This window comes from Uranotaenia lowii, chromosome 2 (assembly GCF_029784155.1).
Source record: "Uranotaenia lowii strain MFRU-FL chromosome 2, ASM2978415v1, whole genome shotgun sequence".
NCBI classification, from domain to species: domain Eukaryota; kingdom Metazoa; phylum Arthropoda; class Insecta; order Diptera; family Culicidae; genus Uranotaenia; species Uranotaenia lowii.
This window is the reverse complement of record NC_073692.1, coordinates 256202229-256224281: the sequence shown is the minus strand read 5'-3', so window position 1 is coordinate 256224281 and position 22053 is coordinate 256202229. Positions and strand designations below refer to the sequence as shown.

Below are 22053 nucleotides of genomic sequence, written 5' to 3'. Positions count from 1 at the left end.
GTGGGAAAGAATTGGAACTATATTGGTTATGGTACAGGGAAGCTCTTTTTAAAAATATTTTACAATATGCGGAACGTATGATTGAGCGTTATTTTTACTACAAACTACTATAAGCAAACTATATCCATTGAAGTTGATGAAATCTATGATTTTGTATTCCAACGTAGCTAGAACATTCAGGTAGATTGTTTTGCTCGCCAAAAGTGGATGATATTTTAACCGTATCCAATAATGTAGCATGAAATATTTGTTCGAAAAAATCGCTCTTTTTGAATGGTAAACATGCTTAACAGCCCTTTCCCCATATGGTACTTTAACAGATAATCATAATACAGATTGTTAATATGGTCTGTGTTATTGTACATATACTGTTCACTTTACAATAAACGATAACGTTTAGAGACAATATAGAATATTCTCTATATATTGTAATTGATTATGCGGGCGTTTTCTGCATCGTTTTTTCACTGTTCGGGAAAAAACCAGCAATTGTTGAAAAGATTTGTAATCGTTCAAATTTTAACTTTAGATGATCAGTTTCGTGTAGTGAGTCATGTAACTCAGTTGTTTAAGTGCTAAATTTAGATTTAGCTATATTTTTAGAACAATCATTAATCAAGCCATTTTTATTTATCAGCTCCAAAACTTTGACGAAATTTGAGCGACATAATACGCCTGATCATGCAGGAATTTGCCAGAGCAAAACAAAACCTAATTAAATCATTGTTTTATGCAAAACAAGTGCTTTTCAGCATGAAAAAAGTTTTATTAAAAATTACTAAATAAGAAAGTAAAATTTTGAACCTTCGCACTGGTCGGTAGATTAATGAGAGAAATTTGACGTTTGAATTTTTTTTTGCTTTTTTTATTCAGTCTTCCTCCCCCAGGTCGAAACAAGTAGATTGACAGTGGATCACCCGCATACACACAAAACTTTCGAGGCTCCACTTAGCAAAAATATACCATTACTTCCAGTTAGCAAAAAAAAATTTTTACTGCTGAATTAGCTCTTTCAGAAATTGTCGTGATTTTAACTGAATTTGAGTAAAAAAATCTCTTTGCTATTTGTTTGAGTTCATTACCGTAGCATAGACGCGAACCACTGTCCTAATTTGCTCAATTTCAGCAGTGTCAGATAAGTTTGATCCGTTTGCCCTAAGATGTCGCCCTGAGTTTATAGTTGTGTTTCGTTTGTTTTCGCTCCCCGCAAAATTTAAACAGAGTGCAAAAATGGCATAAATATTCTGTGAATTTAGCTCGGTAAGTACATATTCAAGAAAAATGAATTTAAATTTGAAACAAAACTATTCATTTTTCAGCCAGATGCTTAAAAATTCGCCCCGCTTGATGGCCAGAGACACAAAACAGGTAGTGGCACCGAGCCTGCACCCATCTGAAGCAAATTGCAGGGACATGGTGCTGTGCTGCGGGTGGACATGTGTAGGCCTTCTTCCGGAGGGGAGTCCATTCCGAAGAAACAGGCAGCAGAGACCTGGGGTCCCTTCTAACCGACTGCCAAGTGGTATCCACCCAGTAGTACCGTTATCTTGATAAAAAAAGGCTACTACCCTCGATATTAGTTGGTAAGTATACTTTGTATAAAAATGAGCCCATTGGAGCTGGAGAGGGCTAAGTACATTCATGATTTGGAAATAGAAATCCACTATATTCCACCACCAATTCCAACAGATTCGTAACATCTACCATACGGGAAATGTAAGCTTTGCAACTATGGGTAACCTGGCGCATGGAAGGATTGCCTTGATAGCTTCCACTTGAGATGAAATGGATTAAATCAGGGAAGTTAAAATGGGGTTAGAGTTACTAGGACAATATCAGGTTTGAAATTTTTAATGTCTGTAGTGCGAGACTCAATGGCCGCGCATTTAAGGAATGATGCACTGACATCAAATGCGAAAATTTACATTCTCCGGCAATCGTAAATGAATACTGTAGGAATCAAAATGTACAATATTAAATACCTAGTTATTATTTTGCGAAGAAAAAAACGATTGAAGTAGAAAATGTGCGACCATTGGGTCTCGCACGGTATTATCTGTTTGATAAGCATATTACTCATGTCCATCCATTTACTTATGGAAAGTCAAATGCATGTTTTGAATCGATTCTTGTATTGAATACATGTTAACTTATCTTTCATTGTTTTTTTGTAATATGGATAATTTTTTTTTATTTTGTTTGATAGGACACCTAAGCCCATTGTTTTTCCAAATTATATTTCATTTTTATTTATTGAAAAATAAATCAGAGAATTTTTCGTTCAAAATTAACTTTTTTACGGTTTTTAATCAATTAGGTTTTAAAAGAGAAAAGTAGCATGACTATAGTAAGCTAGATTCCAATTAGAATATTTTAGTTGAACATCACATCACCAACCTTTGCAGTACTGGTGGTATTATTATACCTTTGTTTGTAAGTTCCGTTGATCGAAGATTTGACCTTCCGAAAGTAATACGTCTTCTATACGGTCAAGAAGTTGTTTGAAATCAATAAGTATCAATAAATATAACTGTGGCTTGTGATATAGCTCAGTTGGCAAGTCTGTTGCTTCCTGAGCAGATGTCCGCGAGTTCGAGCCCAAGAGTAAACATCGAACACAGTTGTACCGGATAAGTTTTTCAATAACGATCCGCCAACTGTAACGTTGATAGAGTCGCGAATGCCATAATGATGGTAAAACGACTATAATCGAAACAAAAAAAAAAAAAATAAATATAACGTTAGGAAACAATTGTGCACCGAATTTCAATTTACTTTTTTTTCAAAAAAAAAAAATTTGAAATTTGGTGACCAATTGTTTTCTAACGTTCTATTTATTGATATTGTACTCCCAACGAGAATTCAAATTTGCAATGTTAGTTCGATTCCATTTATGTGTTCGGTTCCGTTTGTTTCGTGCAGCATTATAATCTCTAGAGCTGCAATAAGTTTCAGCTATTATGCTAATATTTGCGATATAAGATATATTATTCATATCTGTTTTATTTATTGTTTTATCTAGATTTCAAAAAGTGTCCCGATGTAACCAGCCGAAACCGGCGACGATTCATGCCTGCAGAACGTGGAGTCTAACACGTTTCCAAGTTGGAATCTGGTGGTAAATGATTATTTTCTATGCAGATGTGAGAAACAAAACTGAAATTCTATTTTTCCTCCAGGTCATACGGGTTCCAAACCTAAAGCGTGATCAATATAACTCGATGGAAGCGGAAAAGAGCGTCTAACCAAACTGTCCCAGGCCGACAACAGGAAACAGAAGCCAGCAAAGAAAACCACAACATCATCGAATAGATGGGTGGAAATAGTGGTTTTATAATTGTACAAAATCAGAAATATAAAATGGTGAACCAATATAAATATTATTATTTTTCATTCCATACAGGAAAAACAGATAAGTTGAAAATTATATTTTACTGAAATTTTAGTAATCGGACAAATTTTGAATTGCTAGAGATTTAGCAAACAACTTTTTTTTTTGCTATCAAATTAGTAAACATTTAGTCAGGACACTTTTAGCTATTCTGCTAAAATATTAGTAATTTTTTTTTGCTAAATTGATTGCTAAGTTTCTAGCTGGTCAAATTTGAGCAAAATTTTGCTAAATTCCGGCCTCGAAAATTTTGTGTGTAGATCAGTATTATACAATGACTATTCCCATTATCTTCTTCCGAAGACACCCAAAAGATTACTTCTATAGTTTTGGATTATTAATGTAAGATAAGGCTTATCATTTTTTCATGAAAAGGAATCGTTTGGACGCACTTTACGATACAGGGAACGGGTCGTTAAGTAGAGTAACCATTCAATTTTTTTGCTTTTTTCTACTCGTTTTGAAGCGAGTTGGATCATATGTGGAATCTTTACTAAATGATTGTCTCATTAGGAAAAAACGATACAGCATTTCGTGTAGTTTTGATTAAAAGATAACAATTACGAAACAAAATTGCATTTATTTATTAATAAATTATTTTACACCTTCCGATAATTTTCATTTTATGAAAAAAAAAAACACTCCATACGCGAAGATAGCGTGTGCTGCTGCGCCTAATTATTCTTCGGTGACGGAGAGGTACATCAACCGGGAAACTGGCTGGTGGTGCTGTTGGTTACACATCGTATCTTTTTCCGGCCACCATTATTAGAGCGCTACCCGCATACTAAAAAACTATATCTCAAACGGTCTATACGATTCCTCAACAGCTTCAGAAAAAGTGATTCTCTCTGTAAACGTAGCTGTTCTATTAAACTTTACTTCGATGACAGATTTAAATGATAAAAACGAAACATGAACCTTCATGTGAAAAAGTGATGGTATCTGGAAAGGCGATACAATGGTACGAACGATTTCCTTCAATATTTCTGTAATCGTAAAACCGATCTCGAACCGTTAACCAAACCGTCCATGACTTCTGTCAAAAATGAGCGAAACGCCGGTCAGAGATGCCAGACAGTTTTGCAAAAAAACAGTATGAACTTATAAAAATATCTCTTAAATAATTTTTATATTCTGATAAGTGATATGACTCTGTAGCGTTTCGAAAACAATAATGGAATCCAGTTGGAAATAGAGCTTGGAGTTCCGATGGTGTTTGTGGTTTTCGTTGATGATTTTACCATCAGCAATAGTTTTTTTAAAAAGATTTTCTTGTAAACTATGATTGTTTTATATACGTGCGAGCTACTTAGACGCAAACCAATTTCATATAAACATCGAATTTACTTTTACATGGTGTATTTCAATCTCGATCCAAAACATTGATTTGAATTAAACGGAATTCCTCATTTGAATCAATACTCATTAATATTTCTAAAACATTCTTAGTTCTCTACCCATATTCATCCTGATCATTTAAAATATTTAACTAAAAATTTCGCATCTCCATATCTATAAACATATTGATAAAACATTCAACCTGGCACCACTGACGCAAACGTTTCATTTTTGTTTTGCTGCGCCGGGAGGATTTTGTTTTAGGGCGGCACGGAAAATTGAATTTTTACTAAACCTGCGAGAGCTAGAGTACTGAAATCTGAAAGAAATTGAAAGGACCATGACATTGTGTGTTTCAGGTAAGTGGAAATAAAAATCTTTTAAAACAAATCCGATAATCGCATTTTTTATGTTTCAGGTTACGCTACTGGGATCCCCAAAGTTCGAATCCGTCCAATGGATTGCTTTGTGCCGGAACCCAGGGACGTTCTACAGGACATGCTTATTGAAATATTCACCAGAAGGAAGCACAACAAAAATGCACTGAATCAAATTGGGCGGCAATATTAAAATTTAATAAAATGATAAAATAAGAAAAGATCGGTCATTTTTATCCGAAAATCTCCCATATAGATATACATTAGACAAATTGCGTTTGTGTACGTGCTCTTTTCACGAACGATCCCTTAAACGGTTTGAATAACGTTGGAATAAAGTAAAGTCAAATCGTTAGAGAACTATTTGTGTAAATGTTTAGGCATGAGAGCTCCTCGAAATAACTATAACGATTACAATCCGATGATCAAAATACATTTTCCACAATCGAGTTTTCAACCTTAACTGGACTGCATGTAGAACAGTTCTTCCATACAACTGATTTAACAGTTTTTAACAATTACATAACCTAACGACATATTAGAAATACTGTGAATTTGGAGTTCACGGTTCAACTAATGTATTTCACAGCTCGAATAATCGTTTGCTAAAGGTTTTTTTACGCTTCATGAAATCGTCGTTTGACTATTTAAGAAATCGTTTGGTTACAATCCTCATCTATGCGGGTATCGTCTTCCTCCGCTGAGATTTTGCCGGTTTAGTCTCGTGCCCACGTGTAGCCGTGCTTCCATTGGCCGTGCCTGAATCTTCCGGATGTTCAAGAACCGTTGCACCTTCTGGATGTTCGATTTTGCAGTGGTTTTGAAAATTTTCTGGTATCCACATGTCCTTGGAATCTATCGGTGCGCAAAAATAAAATCAAATAATTAACACTTTCTTCTAAGTAAAGAGGTTTTCACTTACCTTCATCAGCACCTGTCGTCTGGTCGCCATCCCCGAATGCTTCCGCGTAGTCTTCGGAGGGTCCAAAAGCTACCTCCCACAATTCCGGAACACAAAACCGCCACGTTTATTGACGTGACAGCAGAAAATTCGATGCGCGTTGCAAAAATAATCTTTTTATTCCCGAGATGATTAATCTAATCTTTCCAAAATAATTTTTAATAATTTCGGCGTGTTGCAATAATAATCCATTTATTCAAAGAAGTATTAATCGTATCTTTCAATAATGATATTTTATCCGTTCTAGCGGAGGCACATTTAGCCAAAACGCAATGTGAAACGTTACTATTAATGTAATCAGAACCGAATAATACTGAAGATTCAGCATATCGTATTTGACTATGCGGGCTGTCTTTTTCTGATGGACTTCGATCGATTTCTACCAGCTGGTCGCTGAAGAGCTGGATCGGTTTTGACCGTTTTGACTATTTTCGATCGATTTCAACTTGCTTCATTGAACAACGAACTGACTAGTTTCGACCTAAACATCGGCGCATGGAACAACTATCAGGTGACAGAAACCCATTTCTACCTACGATTGAACGAAGCTAATGTTGATGCAGAGTGATTCATCGTTTCCATATACAATAAAAGAAAACAAAATTATAAACGAAAACAAAAATTGCCGTTTTGTCGATCATAAATTACGCCATACTTCTGAGGAAATTTCACCGCAATTATTGATTCGCATTCGCGCATTAACTTTTTGCTTATTGTGAATTAATTAATTAATTAATTAGAAAAACTTTTCTTTGAAACGAACAATAAAAAACGTCGCAAACACTTGTTTGAGACCGTTCGGGAAAAAGTATAATCCCTTAAAAATATCGCATACACGCTTATCAAAAATATTCTTATCTATAGGAGTAACATCTGAGAATCCCCGTCCGAACTCAAAATTGTTTATTTTTTTGATTGTAAGTTTGGCTATAGGACCGTGTAGCTCGCATTCGGTGAAATGATCCGAACCCCAAGTGCAACTCATGAGATTTTCCAACAGGAAAACGTCAGAAATAAATAAGAAAAGTAAGTCATCCATGATTAATCAGCGTAGCTCGATAGTGCTACAAAAAAATCCTTTTTCTGAACAAATTTCACGTATTAAAGCTTTCAGTTTTTACCATTAAAACGATTTCTGCCCGTGAAAAGTTAGACTGAGTGCATTATCATGTCGGGTCATCAATATGTTCCAAATCCGTCGAATTTGTTCGCTGATGAAGACGAAATCGACGATGAAATGTTCCTGCGCAATTCTGTCAGAAGAGGACCTTCAGGAACGGGTGGAGGACCAGGAAGTAGTAGCGCTAGCCCTCCAACGACAGACCAACATCACCTCGGGTACAATCAATACGATCAGTTCCAGAAAAACTTTATGTCGCAGAATTATGAAGGAGAGGAGGTGGAAAACTATGGACCTGGTGGTGTTGTGGGGACAAATCTTACAAGGCCAGACGTTCTCGGGCCTGAACCTTACCACCAGCAAGCAGGAGGTTTTGTGGCTTATGGTGGCCAATTAGGACCTGGTTATGGCGTTGATCCTTATTCAGCGAACGGTTCGGTGGCCACATCGCCTTATGGTGGTTCCAAAGTATATCATCGACCCGTTCCTGTACCTGGTGCTGTGGGGCCAGGTGTTTACGGATCCGATTCGGATGTTGACGATGAAATAGTTAGACAACGGCAAACTTTTGAACAACGCCGGAGGGAACTTGAAGAAAGTACACTCCTTACCTCTCAACGTTGCCTCGGAGTTCTCAGGGAAACTGAACAGGTTGGAATTGCTACAGCCGAAGAGCTGCATCGTCAAAGGGAACAACTCGAAAAAACCAAAAAGCAGTTAGACGAAATAAACAATTCGCTTCGGTTCAGCCAGAAACATCTTAATAGCTTGAAAAGCGTTTTCGGAGGTTTGAAAAACTATCTATCTGGTCGAATGGGACCCGAATCACAATCTCATCCGCCACCTCCACAAAGCGGAAGTGGAACAACAGGAATACCTCGAAATCCTAACATATCGCCATCACCATCGGAGGAAGTTTATCCTAACCCACAGGTATGAATATGCTTATCACATTTAAGCATGTATCATTTTGATGAATCCTAATTCTGAATATTCAAAGACATTCCTTTATTTTAAGTAACTACAGTTTATTTAAAGCACACATAAACATTGAACACTTAGGCATTGTTAATTGCTGATATCTTTCTGGGATTGAGTTTTTTTTTCACTCAAGCCTAGTCCACACTAGGCAACTTGAACTGCAATTTATGTTTGAGACGAACTTTGTTGTTGTTGGAATCCTGAGAAGGTATCAGTTTCTCCCGAATAAAATGGGGTACGGTCTCCTAGTTTGGACTAGGCTTCAAGTCTTCCCACAAGTATGGGAAACTTTCAGCAACCAAAATGTAAACATAAACAAATCTCAGCAGCTGAAATCGGAGTTCAAGTTGCCGAGTGTGAATGAGGCTTCAGAGCACCGCCACCTTATTCGACGCTGAAATAAAGATTATGAAGGAGAGGAGGTGGAAAACTATGGACCTGGTGGTGTTGTGGGTGGTCTTTATTCGACGCTGAAATAAAGATGTTAAAATGAGAAAATTTGGATATGCGCTAAATAAGGGTTGGTCACAATACACAACTTTTCGTTACCGAATTACCTAATGAATAAAAAATGTGTTTAGAATGGATCTGTAATAGAAATGGGCTTGACCTTTCAAACAGAAATCAGTCATTTTTAATTTATGAATCTATAGGCATACTTTACTAAAATATTTCGCCCTAACTATTCAACAGGATTTCCGAATCCCGGATAACTACTGGCCGGATGCAGCTTCTCGTATGAGAGGCGATTATCCCCATCAAGGACAGGAAATGATACATGCCAATGGTTCGGCAGCAATGGTTGGATCTGGGCCAGGTTTCAGTCATCAACTGGATCAAAACCTAGATGATATGCGTGGTAATTTATCTCGGCTAAAAAACCTTGCCCTAGATTTGAATCAGGAAATCGATAGCCAAAACGATCTGATTGATGATATTTCGAACCGCGTTGATGATGTAGATGTCAAGATAGGCAAACAAAACAAAGACATGAATCGGCTACTAAGGAAGTGAAATTTTTAAATTCCATTTACTTGTCATTGATACTTCCTTAGTAAAGCCCTACCCCTAAATCAGAAAAATATGTTGTCTTTAGAATCCAATCGAAATAGTGAGAACTCAGTGAAAAAACGAGAACACTAAAACTCACAAAACACGGTATGATAAAAGCAAAGCTATAAGTATATCGATATTCTACCTTGTAAAAATGTTAGTTTCTAAGAACTGTATGATTTAATGTACATTCTCTATTGTTTAACCTAAGATCGCATTCTATCATTGCCCATTATACATGCAAGTTAAAATTATAAACAAAAACTACGAGGGAAAAAATGGTTTTATATTTTTGCATGAGTTATAGATAAGTACCATCTTCGATTTTGCTCAGTTATACATTTAAAACGAGAATCATACGGAATAAACCTATACTTAAAATTGTTCGAACCGTTATCATCTGATAGCTAACCATAATGCAGGATTTTCGAAACTAGAATGTAAATATTAGCCTTATTCAGAAGATGGTATCACTGGTCAACAGCTTGTTGAAACATTTCAAAACCATTCCATAGATTTCTAAATTCTTCAACCTGTTGAAAATGTACCGGAATAATCTTCAGCTAACAGTAAAACTTTAAACTCAAGTAATCTGGATCAGATCAGTGTTGACCAGTGTTATCTTATGCAATATAAAAACCGTCGTCTAAAACTATCAAAATAATAAGAAAACTGTGGAGATTTGCTGGTCGAAGAATGTTGGGCAGAGCAAACCTTCTAAATCATACCTAGAAAAGAAATCCCCTTGAACTTAAGATTTGAGTGTCTGATTGTAATTTGTCTCCTCCAGTATTTGTCGATTCATACCAATGAATGTGATGCAAAAAATTGCAAATGTACGATAATGCCTACATAGTGAAATGAATCCGCAGCAAAACTAGTCGAAGCATTCAAGATATTTCCTCTCTATTTCTCAAGTATCAAATATTCGCAAACAACAACAAAAAACAACGCCAGTACACAACCTTTAAACACATTTCAATCTAACATAAAATAAATCTTCGCCGATGCAATCTTAATTGCAAAGCATCCACACATAGGAAACACAAATCCCTAGTAGTACATAAATTGTTATCCAAGTAAAGCAAATACAGAGGATTGATTGTTTATGTTTGTCTCACCCTAGATTCGTCAGAGGAAAGGAAATCAACAAAGAAAGGAAGTTTGATAAATCATTATAAAAACGAACGGAAAACTATATATATTATATATTGGGGTAAAAAACTTATTGGATTATTAAATAAAATTAAGCAAGATACATCACAAAACACAAGGTATATAGTAATAAAAACAAATAAAAAATAAAATAAAGAGAAACGAAGCAAGTTTATGGTAATCTATTCATAGTTGATAATTTCGAGATATTCGTAATAAGGTAAAAAGTGGTTATAAATAAAAGATACGATAATCTGCAGTAAAATCTATCTATAGCTCATTTATACTGATCTTTATTGGTCGATGGATAGTTGATATCAGAAATCAGTTTGGAAAATCCGAATCGCGAGCGAAAACAAATTCTACCATTTTGACAGATGTAGTCATTCAGTCTGATTAATGGCGTATTTTTTTTTGATTCCGGATTTGGCTCTGGAACCGTCAGAATAAAAAAGCAAGTTTCGGGTTTCGAGTTATTCCATACGTAGGTGTGCGTGAGAACGAGCGCAATGTTTACATGCAGCTGTCATTTTGTCCTCCCTTCTGGATTCCTTCATTCGGTTCTTCACATCCGGATTGCCGTTTTTCGTGTCCGGATTGCCGTTTTTCGTGTCCGGATTGCACTGGACTGCAGATAGTAAGATTTTGCTTGGCTGAGAGGTTGAAAATCGCGGCAATAATCATTTGCCCGTTCATTATTTCAACTGTTTTGTTTTCAGCCAAAAACAGCTGTTTAATGTTTTGACAACAACGTTGAGAGTATTGGTGAACTTCTCGCAAAACTGACTTTTTTCTCAGGGCGACTCCGTCCCTTTTTCGAGCGAACCTAGGTTGCCTCTCGAGCAATAAATGAGCACGATGACAGCAGTTAGAGCGAACCTAGGTTGCCTCTAGTTTGCCTCCAGGTGAAAAAAAATACGGTATAAGGCTGATGATCCCCCAGGCCATTTTAAAACCTTGAGCGAGCAATTTCGCGCGTAGGGTTGCGTTCAAAGCCGTAAATTGGGGTTTTAATTCTAAACGTACATCTGTCAAGTCAGCTGATTGTACCGATTACACACATACGAATTCAATCCAGAGCAAACTTTACACAAAAAAATCTTCCATTTGTATGTATATATCATTTCAACGACTTTTTTCTTGTGTGTTTTAGTAACACAGGCGAAAAAATCTTGACAACCATGTCAGTTATTTTTCTCAACGGTCGGACAAACACGCGTCGAAGATTGTGCTTTCGGTAAATTTTAGTAGTTTTAAGCCTTTATATTTAGTAATTTTACTTTGAATTCAGCAGGAAACAGAAGAGGATCGAGAGGTTCGTGAATTAAAACGAGTAGCAGTACGAGCGGCTTCAAATTGCTAAAAAGCGGTCTCCGGAAATTCGACTCTACTGGTGTGGTGAAAATGGCGCTGCATGACAAAAAATGCAATAATTACCCAAAACGGAAACCCCAATTATGCTGCCGGCTGCCGAACACAGTGCAGCGCTTCCCGAGGCCTTCTAAACTGTCATCCGAAGCCAAAACACCAGCAGCAATCTGCTGTTTCTGGGGGAGCAGTTAGGCGAGTTTGTGATAAGGTAAAGTATTTTTACTTTAATCAGTGGAACTATTTAATCTGATTGTGTATAATCTTTTCTTTACAGAAAAACTATTGTCGAGACTACCGAATTCGTAGCTACGCATGTACGCTCCAACAACTGCACACAGTTTCCATCGTAATGAATCGCTGAAAAACTTTAGGAAGTGACCCGAATGGATCTAAATTTGATTGTTAAATTATGGTTTCGATTGTTATAAGTTGAAGGAACTTTGAATAAAATTTCAAAAAAAATTTACCCAATTCAATTTTTTCACCCCATTTTGAAAATAATGATTGAATGCAGGATTTACACGCACACATACGCACTAAAATTTTTGAACTCACCCACACAAAAGCACGTACCCATCTCACCAATACTATTGAACCATGACAGATGTCAACCAGGGCTGTCATTTTGAACCGGGAAAACCATTTCAAGTAGAATCGGTTGGGCCATTTAATGCTTGAATTCAATGGGAGGAATGCTTGAAGAATGCTTGGAATCCAAGCATTCTTTCAAGCATTCCAAGCATTTATTTTGTTAAGCGGGCAGCCCTGGTTGACATCTGTCATGGTTCAATAGTATTGGTGAGATGGGTACGTGCTTTTGTGTGGGTGAGTTCAAAAATTTTAGTGCGTATGTGTGCGTGTAAATCCTGCATTCAATCATTATTTTCAAAATGGGGTGAAAAAATTGAATTGGGTAAATTTTTTTTGAAATTTTATTCAAAGTTCCTTCAACTTATAACAATCGAAACCATAATTTAACAATCAAATTTAGATCCATTCGGGTCACTTCCTAAAGTTTTTCAGCGATTCATTACGATGGAAACTGTGTGCAGTTGTTGGAGCGTACATGCGTAGCTACGAATTCGGTAGTCTCGACAATAGTTTTTCTGTAAAGAAAAGATTATACACAATCAGATTAAATAGTTCCACTGATTAAAGTAAAAATACTTTACCTTATCACAAACTCGCCTAACTGCTCCCCCAGAAACAGCAGATTGCTGCTGGTGTTTTGGCTTCGGATGACAGTTTAGAAGGCCTCGGGAAGCGCTGCACTGTGTTCGGCAGCCGGCAGCATAATTGGGGTTTCCGTTTTGGGTAATTATTGCATTTTTTGTCATGCAGCGCCATTTTCACCACACCAGTAGAGTCGAATTTCCGGAGACCGCTTTTTAGCAATTTGAAGCCGCTCGTACTGCTACTCGTTTTAATTCACGAACCTCTCGATCCTCTTCTGTTTCCTGCTGAATTCAAAGTAAAATTACTAAATATAAAGGCTTAAAACTACTAAAATTTACCGAAAGCACAATCTTCGACGCGTGTTTGTCCGACCGTTGAGAAAAATAACTGACATGGTTGTCAAGATTTTTTCGCCTGTGTTACTAAAACACACAAGAAAAAAGTCGTTGAAATGATATATACATACAAATGGAAGATTTTTTTGTGTAAAGTTTGCTCTGGATTGAATTCGTATGTGTGTAATCGGTACAATCAGCTGACTTGACAGATGTACGTTTAGAATTAAAACCCCAATTTACGGCTTTGAACGCAACCCTACGCGCGAAATTGCTCGCTCAAGGTTTTAAAATGGCCTGGGGGTGTCATTTTGAACCGGGAAAACCATTTCAAGTAGAATCGGTTGGGCCATTTAATGCTTGAATTCAATGGGAGGAATGCTTGAAGAATGCTTGGAATCCAAGCATTCTTTCAAGCATTCCAAGCATTTATTTTGTTAAGCGGGATGTCATGCTGATTCGACAAGTAGCGCAACACGTTCACGCGACATACCTGCTCTCATTTACACCCTTATTCTCGTTTTCGATCGAATGACATTCGTTCGAAAGTTTCCCCAATTCGTATTCTTGTTTTCGTTCGAACGTTTTAGAGTAGTTCGATTTTTCGAACATCGTTCGCCGGGTTCGTTCGATTGAATTTTCGCATTCTCGTTTTCGATCGAACGTATTTTTCCTTCCGCCTGACAAACGCAAGTCTCAGGCTGCGAACGGCAGGCGTTTAAAGCAAAAGAGCCCTTTTACCAGAAAACTCAGGACAAGAAATCGTAACATTGGAGGAAATAAGACAGCCAAAAAAGTATCACACAAAAAACAAAGCATTTTGGTTCCAAATTGTTCTTATGAAAAATGTTGCTGAAAACTTTATTGATGGAATTTAATTCGGCTGATCTTATTTCTACTATGGGTTTACAAACCGAAGTCTGATACTGTGAACAATTTTTTTTTCAGGGATTTTCATCCTGTTGGATGATTCATCTCATAAATGCTGCGAACAAAGGGCATTAGTGAAGTTAAAAACGGTTGTGATACAAAGAAAGGTTTTCTAGACTCTAATAAACCATTTTTATTTCAGAATTTTAATGTGTTTTTTTTCCAAATTTTTATATCGGAGTTCGGCGTCTGGAACTTCATTCTCCTCCGTCGGGAAAGCTTTAAGAAGCAGCAGCAATTGCATTCCCATTTTCGACTAGTATCGGCTCCGGATCTTTGAACGCAATCGAAACAGTTCAAATCTTCAACGGTTGCGGCTGCTGCTGCTGCTGTTAAAACAATTTTTTACCATGCCAATTCCGTGCGTTGTCCTCGTTTTTCCGATCCTTTATAGCCCTCCAGGAGGTTGTTCGTTTCCGGCCAACTTCAGATGAAAAGGGATGATGTTGGATTTCTTGCTGTCAAGTGCGGCGTTTCCGGCCAACTCCAGCCCTTTGTCCGCGGACATATATATCGGGGCACCTGCTTCGGCTCGTCCGGCATAATTGTTTTTTTCTCAGGAGCTGTTGAATTCGACGGGAGTTCACAAAAATACACCATTGTTTACATTCAATTGCTGTTATTTTGACATTTCTCTGTTCTTCGAAATTTCTGACTTGATCTGGTAACACCAAAATCGAAAGTATCGCATTCGAACGAAAACAAGAATACTGTTGAGGTGAAGTTTCGGAGGTTCTTTTGAGCAATCCGGAAATTTGTAGCACTGCTAAAAGCTATTATATTTATCATTAATCATGGGCAAAACTTGTTGTATAATGTTCACTTACATTAGCTAACCTCAATGCTTTCGGTCCTCAACAATCTTGATATATGTATATTGCAAATCTTATGGTCGTACGAAAGATAATATCTGTGTAAATAATGTATGGATGTTAAATCAAGTAAATAATAATAATAGTTTTCCTACTCACTATCGTAAATAAATCAATAAACTGGAATATGAAAGATGATTCGATAAGGGGATAAATTACACTTTCGTACAAATATCTCGCTGCTTAACAATTCACATGGTCTTGTTTCCTAGCACAAATGTCATCCTCGTTGACGTCTTTCGTCATCTGCTCGCTGTCACAACCGCTAACGTCAGTGTTCAACCGACCAGGATTCTGGTGTTGCTGTAGGGGGGCGGTCAAAGTAGCGGTAACATCCTCCCCCTCGTAAGACAGATGATCTTCTGATGTCTTACCGACATCCAAAACCGCTAACTTAGCTACAGGCCTGATGATGAGTCCTTTAGAAGTTTGCACTGTTGCTCGTCGTACTCGTCCATCAGCTCCTTTCACAACATCCAAAACACGTCCGCGGGTCCAGCCGTTTCGGATAGATTCATCGATTATAACCACCAGCGTTCCTGGTTCCAGAGGTTTCGTTTCTTCGAACCATTTAGTTCGCCTCGCGATGATGGGCAAATACTCCTTCACCCAGCGATGCCAGAAGATATCCACCAAGTGCCTGTTGTGATTCCAGTCGTCTCTAAGGGCCAGTCTAGATTCGACGAACTTCATATGCGGCTGACCGATGCCTGTAGAACTCAGAAGCAGGAAATGATTTGGGGTCAAAGCTTCCTGTGAGTCATTTTCCAAGGAGATGAAAGTTAGGGGCCTAGAGTTGACAACTGCTTCAGCTTCGACGAGAACGGTGGAGAAGGTTTCTTCGTTCGGAGTTCTAGATGTGGTAATCGCAAAGAACGCTGTTTTCACAGACCTAACAAGGCGCTCCCACGCACCTCCCATGTGCGGCGCAGAAGGCGGGTTGAAGTACCACTTGGTTACAGTGTTTGTAAATGTCGTTGCCAGTTCGGTGTTGATGGTTTTGCATTCTTCTACGAGATCGTTCTTGGCGCCAAGGAAATTGGTCCCGTTATCGGAATATATTTCAACCGGTGATCCTCGACGTGCCACGAATCGTCGCATAGCCATCTTGCATGATGTTGTGGTCAGGGAATGGACTACCTCCAGGTGGACAGCTCGGATGGTTAAACAGGTGAATAACGCCACCCACCTCTTCACCGTGCTACGTCCTACTCTCACTTGCATTGGCCCAAAATAATCAAGTCCCACGAAAGAAAATGGCCTATAGAAAGCTCTCAGGCGAGCGGCAGGTAGAGGGCTCATGCGAGGCACATTTGGGGAAGCTTTATACACTCGGCAATGCGTACATTGCTTTTCGACGATTCGAACCAAGGTTTTAATTCGGGATACGTGGAACCTCTGCCTTATCTCGTTCACGACGGTGTTCGTATTGCAATGCAGATATTTTTTGTGATACCACAAAACAATCAACTTGGTAGCGTAGTGCTCTCTAGGCAGAATGATCGGATTTCTGGTATCGTACGACACAAAAGCAGCAGCACTTATTCTCGATTCCACGCGTAGAATTCCATCTTCATCAATGAAAGGAGAAAGCTTCGATAGAGGACTCGTACGCTTCAGCCTTCGTTGCTCGGTTGGAGAATCAATTTGTTGCAGTTTTCTAATTTCTTCGGCATATGCCTCACTTTGCATGGTTCGGAAAAGTAATTTTTCTGCTGACTCCAGTTCGGCTTGCTGCAGGTTTCCATTTCGGCGAGCGAGATTTTTCCAGGTGTTAACGCGGTTATGCGAATAACGATACACGTAACCAATGGAGTGAATCAAACGATTCCACTGGGAAAAATTCTCCCATTTAATCAGCAGTGGAGCTCGGTCGATGGCGCGATGCACATTCAATACGTTGCATTTTACTTGTCTTAATTCCTCTCCCGTTTCGAAGCATTCATTTTGATGGAATGGCCAACGATCTTCTGGCTCGTATAAGAAAGAAGGTCCGTTGAACCATCGACCCTCGGATGATAGATCGGGCCCAGTCGACCACTTGGTGGCCTCATCTGCGACATTAAGTTTGCTCGGAACCCATTTCCACTCGAAAGCCTCGGTACTTTCAAGTATCTCTCCAATTCTACAGGAAACAAATTGGTTGTATTTTCGCGAATCGGAGTTAATCCACGCCAGAACAGTACGTGAGTCCGTCCATATGACCCTTCGTGAAATTTTTAAAGAGTGCGTTTCAAGCAAGTTTTTCGATTGACGACTTCCGATTATTGCTGCCTGTAGCTCAAGACGAGGAATCGATAGAGTCTTAAGTGGAGCAACTTTAGATTTTGCGGATATTAAAATACATTTTACTACTCCGCCAACTTCAGCTCTTAAATAGGATGCACAAGCGTACGCCAACTCACTCGCATCCACGAAAACGTGTAGTTGTATCGATCCAAGTTCATCTATCGCACTTTTACCAAAATATGGTCTTGGAATTCTAACATCTTTCAGCTTTGGGAAGAGAGAAATCCATTGAGCCCATCGGATTTGTAAATTCTCAGAAATAGGCTCGTCCCAAGATTTATGATTCCGCCAAATATCCTGGACCAGGATCTTGCCGTGGATGATAAAATGAGCAAGTAAGCCCAAAGGATCGTACAAGCTCATTACGATGCTTAACACTTCTCGCTTCGTCGGATTTTCAGGAATGTGTTTAAAGTCTGAAGAGTAAGTGAACGCATCTTCTTCTCGCAACCACAACATTCCCAGAACTCGTTTGGCTTCGCTTGAGGAAGCTTTTCGATCTTCCACGTCAAAGGATTTAACAGTTGACGGATCCGTTTCCCCTACGGCCTGCAGCACAAGATCCGAGTTCGATGACCAAGAGTGGAACTCAAACCCGGCTTGCGAATGGATAAATTTCACTTCTAACGATCTTTTTATTGCTTCGGCTTCGTCATCAAAACTTTGAAGGTAATCATCCATATAGTGGTGATGTAAAATGGATTCGACTGCCTCGGGAAATTCCGTAGCAAACTCTCTCGCGTTGATGTTTTTTACATGCTGTACAGAGCACGGCGAGCTAGTTGACCCAAAGGTGGCTACAGTCATGAAGAATGTTTTTGGTTGTTCAGACGGTTCATTTCGCCAAAGGATCCGTTGCGCCTGTACGTCAGCTTCGCGGATCAACACCCGGTGAAACATTTCACGTATATCGGCGGAAACAGCCACTTTCCGCTCCCGGAATCCAGTCAAAATCTTTGGTAACGACATCAATTGGTCAGGACCTTTGATCAGCATAGAATTCAAGCACACTCCGTCAACTTTGGCCGCCGCATCGCAGAAAATCCGAATTTTGCCAGGTTTCTTGGGATTAATTACGACTCCCAAGGGCAGGTACCAGATCCGACGGGGGTCGGTATGCTGTAGTTCCACTTCCGTTGCTTCTCTCAAATATCCTTTTTCCAAATATTCTGAAATCTGACGTCTAACGCTGCCTCCAACCACAGCATCAGCTGACATGCGTTTCTCCAAACAAATTAAGCGTTTGAACGCCATGGCGTAACTGTCGGGGAATTCGAATACGTCGTACCGCCACAGAAGACCCGTCTCGAATCTGCGACCTACTCGCTTCGTTGTTGCTTCGAGGATTACGCGGGCTCGTTGATTTTCGATAGATTCGGGTCCATCTCGAATAGAAACGCCTAAATTTTCTACAGCGAACGATCGTTTGATTATATCATGCAATTCTTCCAGTTTCGAAGAACATTGGCAGATGTGCATGCTGAACGCGGAGCCCATAATCGTGTTCTCAGAAATCGGACCGTGGATTGACCATCCGAGTCGTGTTTTTGTAGCGATAGGATCATTTGTTTTACCTTCTCTTCTACGGAGCGCTACAGCCAAGTGCGCGTTGTCGTTTCCTATTAGGATATGCGGAGTCACATCATTATAATCGCTCACCGGAAGTCCTGAAAGGTGAGGGTATCTGGCAGCTAACCGTTGGTAGTGTAGAGATTGAGATGGAAGAGAGAGATTCTGCACTGTCCGAACGTTAGAAAGCGAATACTTTTGCGATCGTCCTTCTCCGGCTATGTCGAAATTTACCCATTTGGAACCGACCTCGTCTCGAGTAACATCCGCCGTCCAAGTCAAGCATAACACTCCGCTTTCGCCTTCTAACCCCAACTGATTTGCAATCTTTTCTTCTAACAGAGTCAGAGAGGACCCATCGTCGTAGAAGGCATAGACTTTCACCGAACGACCTCTGCTGGATAATGTCACGGGAAGAATGCGGAATAACGAAGATTGGCTTCCGTGGCGATGATTGTTCACCATGCCGGATGAACTTCCCGATGATTGATTAGCTTTCGGTCCATGTAGAAGTGGATGGTGTTTATAGCTGCACCCCTCTACTCCGCAAGCTTTCTTAAGCTTACACGGTCTTCGCCCGTGCTGGAACAAGCAGGTTCGGCAAAGCGAAATACAGTGTACGACTGTCCATCGCTCCTCTAAATTCTTTTTCAGAAATTCTGAACAGTCTTGAACCCTGTGTTCGGACTTGAAGCAAATCTTGCACCATTTCGTACTATCAGAGCTCGACTCGTTCCGGTGCCACTCATTAGAGTGATGATTTACTTCGTCAGTAGTGTGCGTATGTAAAAAACCTCTGTCTTTTTGCTTATCGAGTTTCGAATTACGGTTATCAGGTTTTTCTCCCACGTTTATTGTGACTGCCGTTGCCGCCTTGACCAAAACTGACATGAACGTCGCGAAAACTCGCAAATCATCTTCCAAAAATTGTTCCTTATACAATGCCCAATCGAGCTTCATTTGGTCCGGCAATTTATCTACAAGCTTGTGGATTAAAGTCGGGTTGTTCATATGTGCAAAGTGCTGCCCAACCGCAAGATGGTCCACTAAATTTTGCACGGTCATTCCGAAAGTAATAAGCGTATCAAGTCTCCCTGGTTTCGGGCCTGGAGTATTTTTCACTTTGTTTATCAATGCGAAGATCAGGATTTCGGGTCGGCCATATAATATTTTCAAGGTCTCCATGACCAATGGAACAGAATTCGGGAGCAGCAATTTACTTCTAACAGCCTCTAGAGCGGGACCTCGTAGACAACGTTGCAACCGAGTTAAGTTATCAGCATCCGAATAACCGCAGGCTTGCGTCGTATTAAAGAACATTCTCGAAAACAGCGGCCAATCTTCGGGGTCCCCGGAAAACATCGGTAGATCTTTGGCCATAAGCTGACGTGCGGCTATCTGACTGTGGCTCGGAGTGGTGTAATTCTCATACGGATTCAACATCGGGTTGGGTAGTGTCGCACCTGGCGCGAGCATCGCGGAAACCGGGACACTGTCAGCGAACGTATGCTGAGTTTGGAAATTATTGGCAGTACTCATTGTTGCCGGATGGGGTACTGACGGAATATACACGGGGTACGCAGAAGTAGCTACAACAGGAGGCACTGAGCCTGAGCTAACCATAAATGAAGGGAGTGTCGCGGGGGTCACGATAGGTTGCGTCATTGAGGGCAAACCGATCGGCCCAGTTAGTGAATGCGGCGGCCCTTGACCCGTGGTAGTTATCGGATTAGTTTTAGGAATAGCGCCAGTCGACATCAATGAAACTCTAAGAGAGTTACTCGCATAAGTGTTTACAACATCCATTGATGAACTCATCTGGCGGCTAGTAGAGTAAGGAAGTTGCGTACCTGGTAGTTGTTGAGCACTCTCAAAAACAGGCGCAGTTACCAAGGTGCTCGATTGCTTCGAGACGGCAGGTTCAGCATTGTTTGAAGCACCAACCGGTAAATCGTCACATACGTTATTGGTCCTTACCGGGGCGACTTTTTCTTGGGCTTGCGGGACCATAGTTGAGTTCACAGCGCTGCCCAGAAGTCGGTTCACCTTCCACTGGATGATCCGACTAGAATTACTTTGATTCGATTTTCGGCTCTGTCTATCTTCGTCGTCGTCTGCTTCTTCTTCAAGAACGCGGTATTTTTCTTGGATGAATTTCTTCTCCAAATCAAGCTTTCGCTGTTCGAGATCAAGCTGCTTTTCTTGGAGGGCTTTCATCTCCTCTAATTTTTGAAGTCGTAGCCTCATCAATGTTCCGGCTGACTTAATCGAGTTTTTCGCGCTGCTAATGGATTTCGGTGAAGGCACTATTGTGTTTTGTTTTTCCTGGGGCGTCGCCGTGCATCGAGGACATATAAAGTCTTTCTCAGAGATACTATCTCCTACGCCCACGCACTCGTAGTGCCACCACGAGTCGCATTTGTCGCACGCTACCATACGGTTGTTATCCGGAAGATTGCAGCCGGCTCCGCAGCTGTGACCGGGTTCCTTTTGAATATCTGTCGACATTGCAATGTAGCCTAATCTTTTAGATTTGTTGAGGTGAAGTTTCGGAGGTTCTTTTGAGCAATCCGGAAATTTGTAGCACTGCTAAAAGCTATTATATTTATCATTAATCATGGGCAAAACTTGTTGTATAATGTTCACTTACATTAGCTAACCTCAATGCTTTCGGTCCTCAACAATCTTGATATATGTATATTGCAAATCTTATGGTCGTACGAAAGATAATATCTGTGTAAATAATGTATGGATGTTAAATCAAGTAAATAATAATAATAGTTTTCCTACTCACTATCGTAAATAAATCAATAAACTGGAATATGAAAGATGATTCGATAAGGGGATAAATTACACTTTCGTACAAATATCTCGCTGCTTAACAATTCACATGGTCTTGTTTCCTAGCACAAATGTCATCCTCGTTGACGTCTTTCGTCATCTGCTCGCTGTCACAACCGCTAACGTCAGTGTTCAACCGACCAGGATTCTGGTGTTGCTGTAGGGGGGCGGTCAAAGTAGCGGTAACAAATACCTTTTTCGAATTCGATCGAAAGTATTCGTTCGAACGAACGACAGATACGTCGTAAACAAGAATAAGGGTGTTAATCTCTATGGAAAAAGCGCAGACCT

General features: G+C 39.7%; 2 protein-coding genes and 3 long non-coding RNA genes across 8 annotated transcripts; 3 read left to right on the top strand and 2 right to left on the bottom strand.

Moving 5' to 3' along the window:
- The first annotated feature begins 1155 nt into the window (after positions 1-1155).
- LOC129748409 (uncharacterized) lies at positions 1156-3308 on the top strand. Of its 2 annotated transcripts, XR_008737722.1 has the most exons (5): positions 1156-1260; positions 1320-1583; positions 1690-1839; positions 3023-3118; positions 3180-3308. It is a non-coding gene; the product is annotated as an uncharacterized LOC129748409 (long non-coding RNA). The 2 variants fall into 2 exon arrangements; XR_008737723.1 differs by lacking the exon at positions 1690-1839.
- A 3748-nt stretch (positions 3309-7056) lies between these two features.
- LOC129748303 (synaptosomal-associated protein 29) lies at positions 7057-10753 on the top strand. Its single transcript, XM_055742850.1, has 2 exons — positions 7057-8123; positions 8865-10753. Exons 1-2 carry the CDS (start codon positions 7239-7241, stop codon positions 9183-9185), a joined length of 1206 nt encoding a protein of 401 aa, XP_055598825.1. The 5' UTR covers positions 7057-7238; the 3' UTR covers positions 9186-10753.
- Positions 10754-11527: 774 nt separating this feature from the next.
- Positions 11528-12204, top strand: LOC129740919 (uncharacterized). Of its 2 annotated transcripts, none has more exons than XR_008736389.1 (3): positions 11528-11616; positions 11674-11958; positions 12025-12204. It is a non-coding gene; the product is annotated as an uncharacterized LOC129740919 (long non-coding RNA). The 2 variants fall into 2 exon arrangements; XR_008736390.1 differs by having other exon boundaries at positions 11560-11616; positions 11671-11958.
- Positions 12205-12678: 474 nt separating this feature from the next.
- Positions 12679-13353, bottom strand: LOC129740968 (uncharacterized). Of its 2 annotated transcripts, none has more exons than XR_008736400.1 (3): positions 13265-13353; positions 12923-13207; positions 12679-12856 (listed from the first exon to the last, which is right to left on the bottom strand). It is a non-coding gene; the product is annotated as an uncharacterized LOC129740968 (long non-coding RNA). The 2 variants fall into 2 exon arrangements; XR_008736401.1 differs by having other exon boundaries at positions 12923-13210; positions 13265-13321.
- A 1893-nt stretch (positions 13354-15246) lies between these two features.
- Positions 15247-21429, bottom strand: LOC129742541 (uncharacterized). The gene has a single exon (XM_055734450.1). It carries the CDS (start codon positions 21427-21429, stop codon positions 15247-15249), a length of 6183 nt encoding a protein of 2060 aa, XP_055590425.1.
- Positions 21430-22053: the final 624 nt, after the last annotated feature.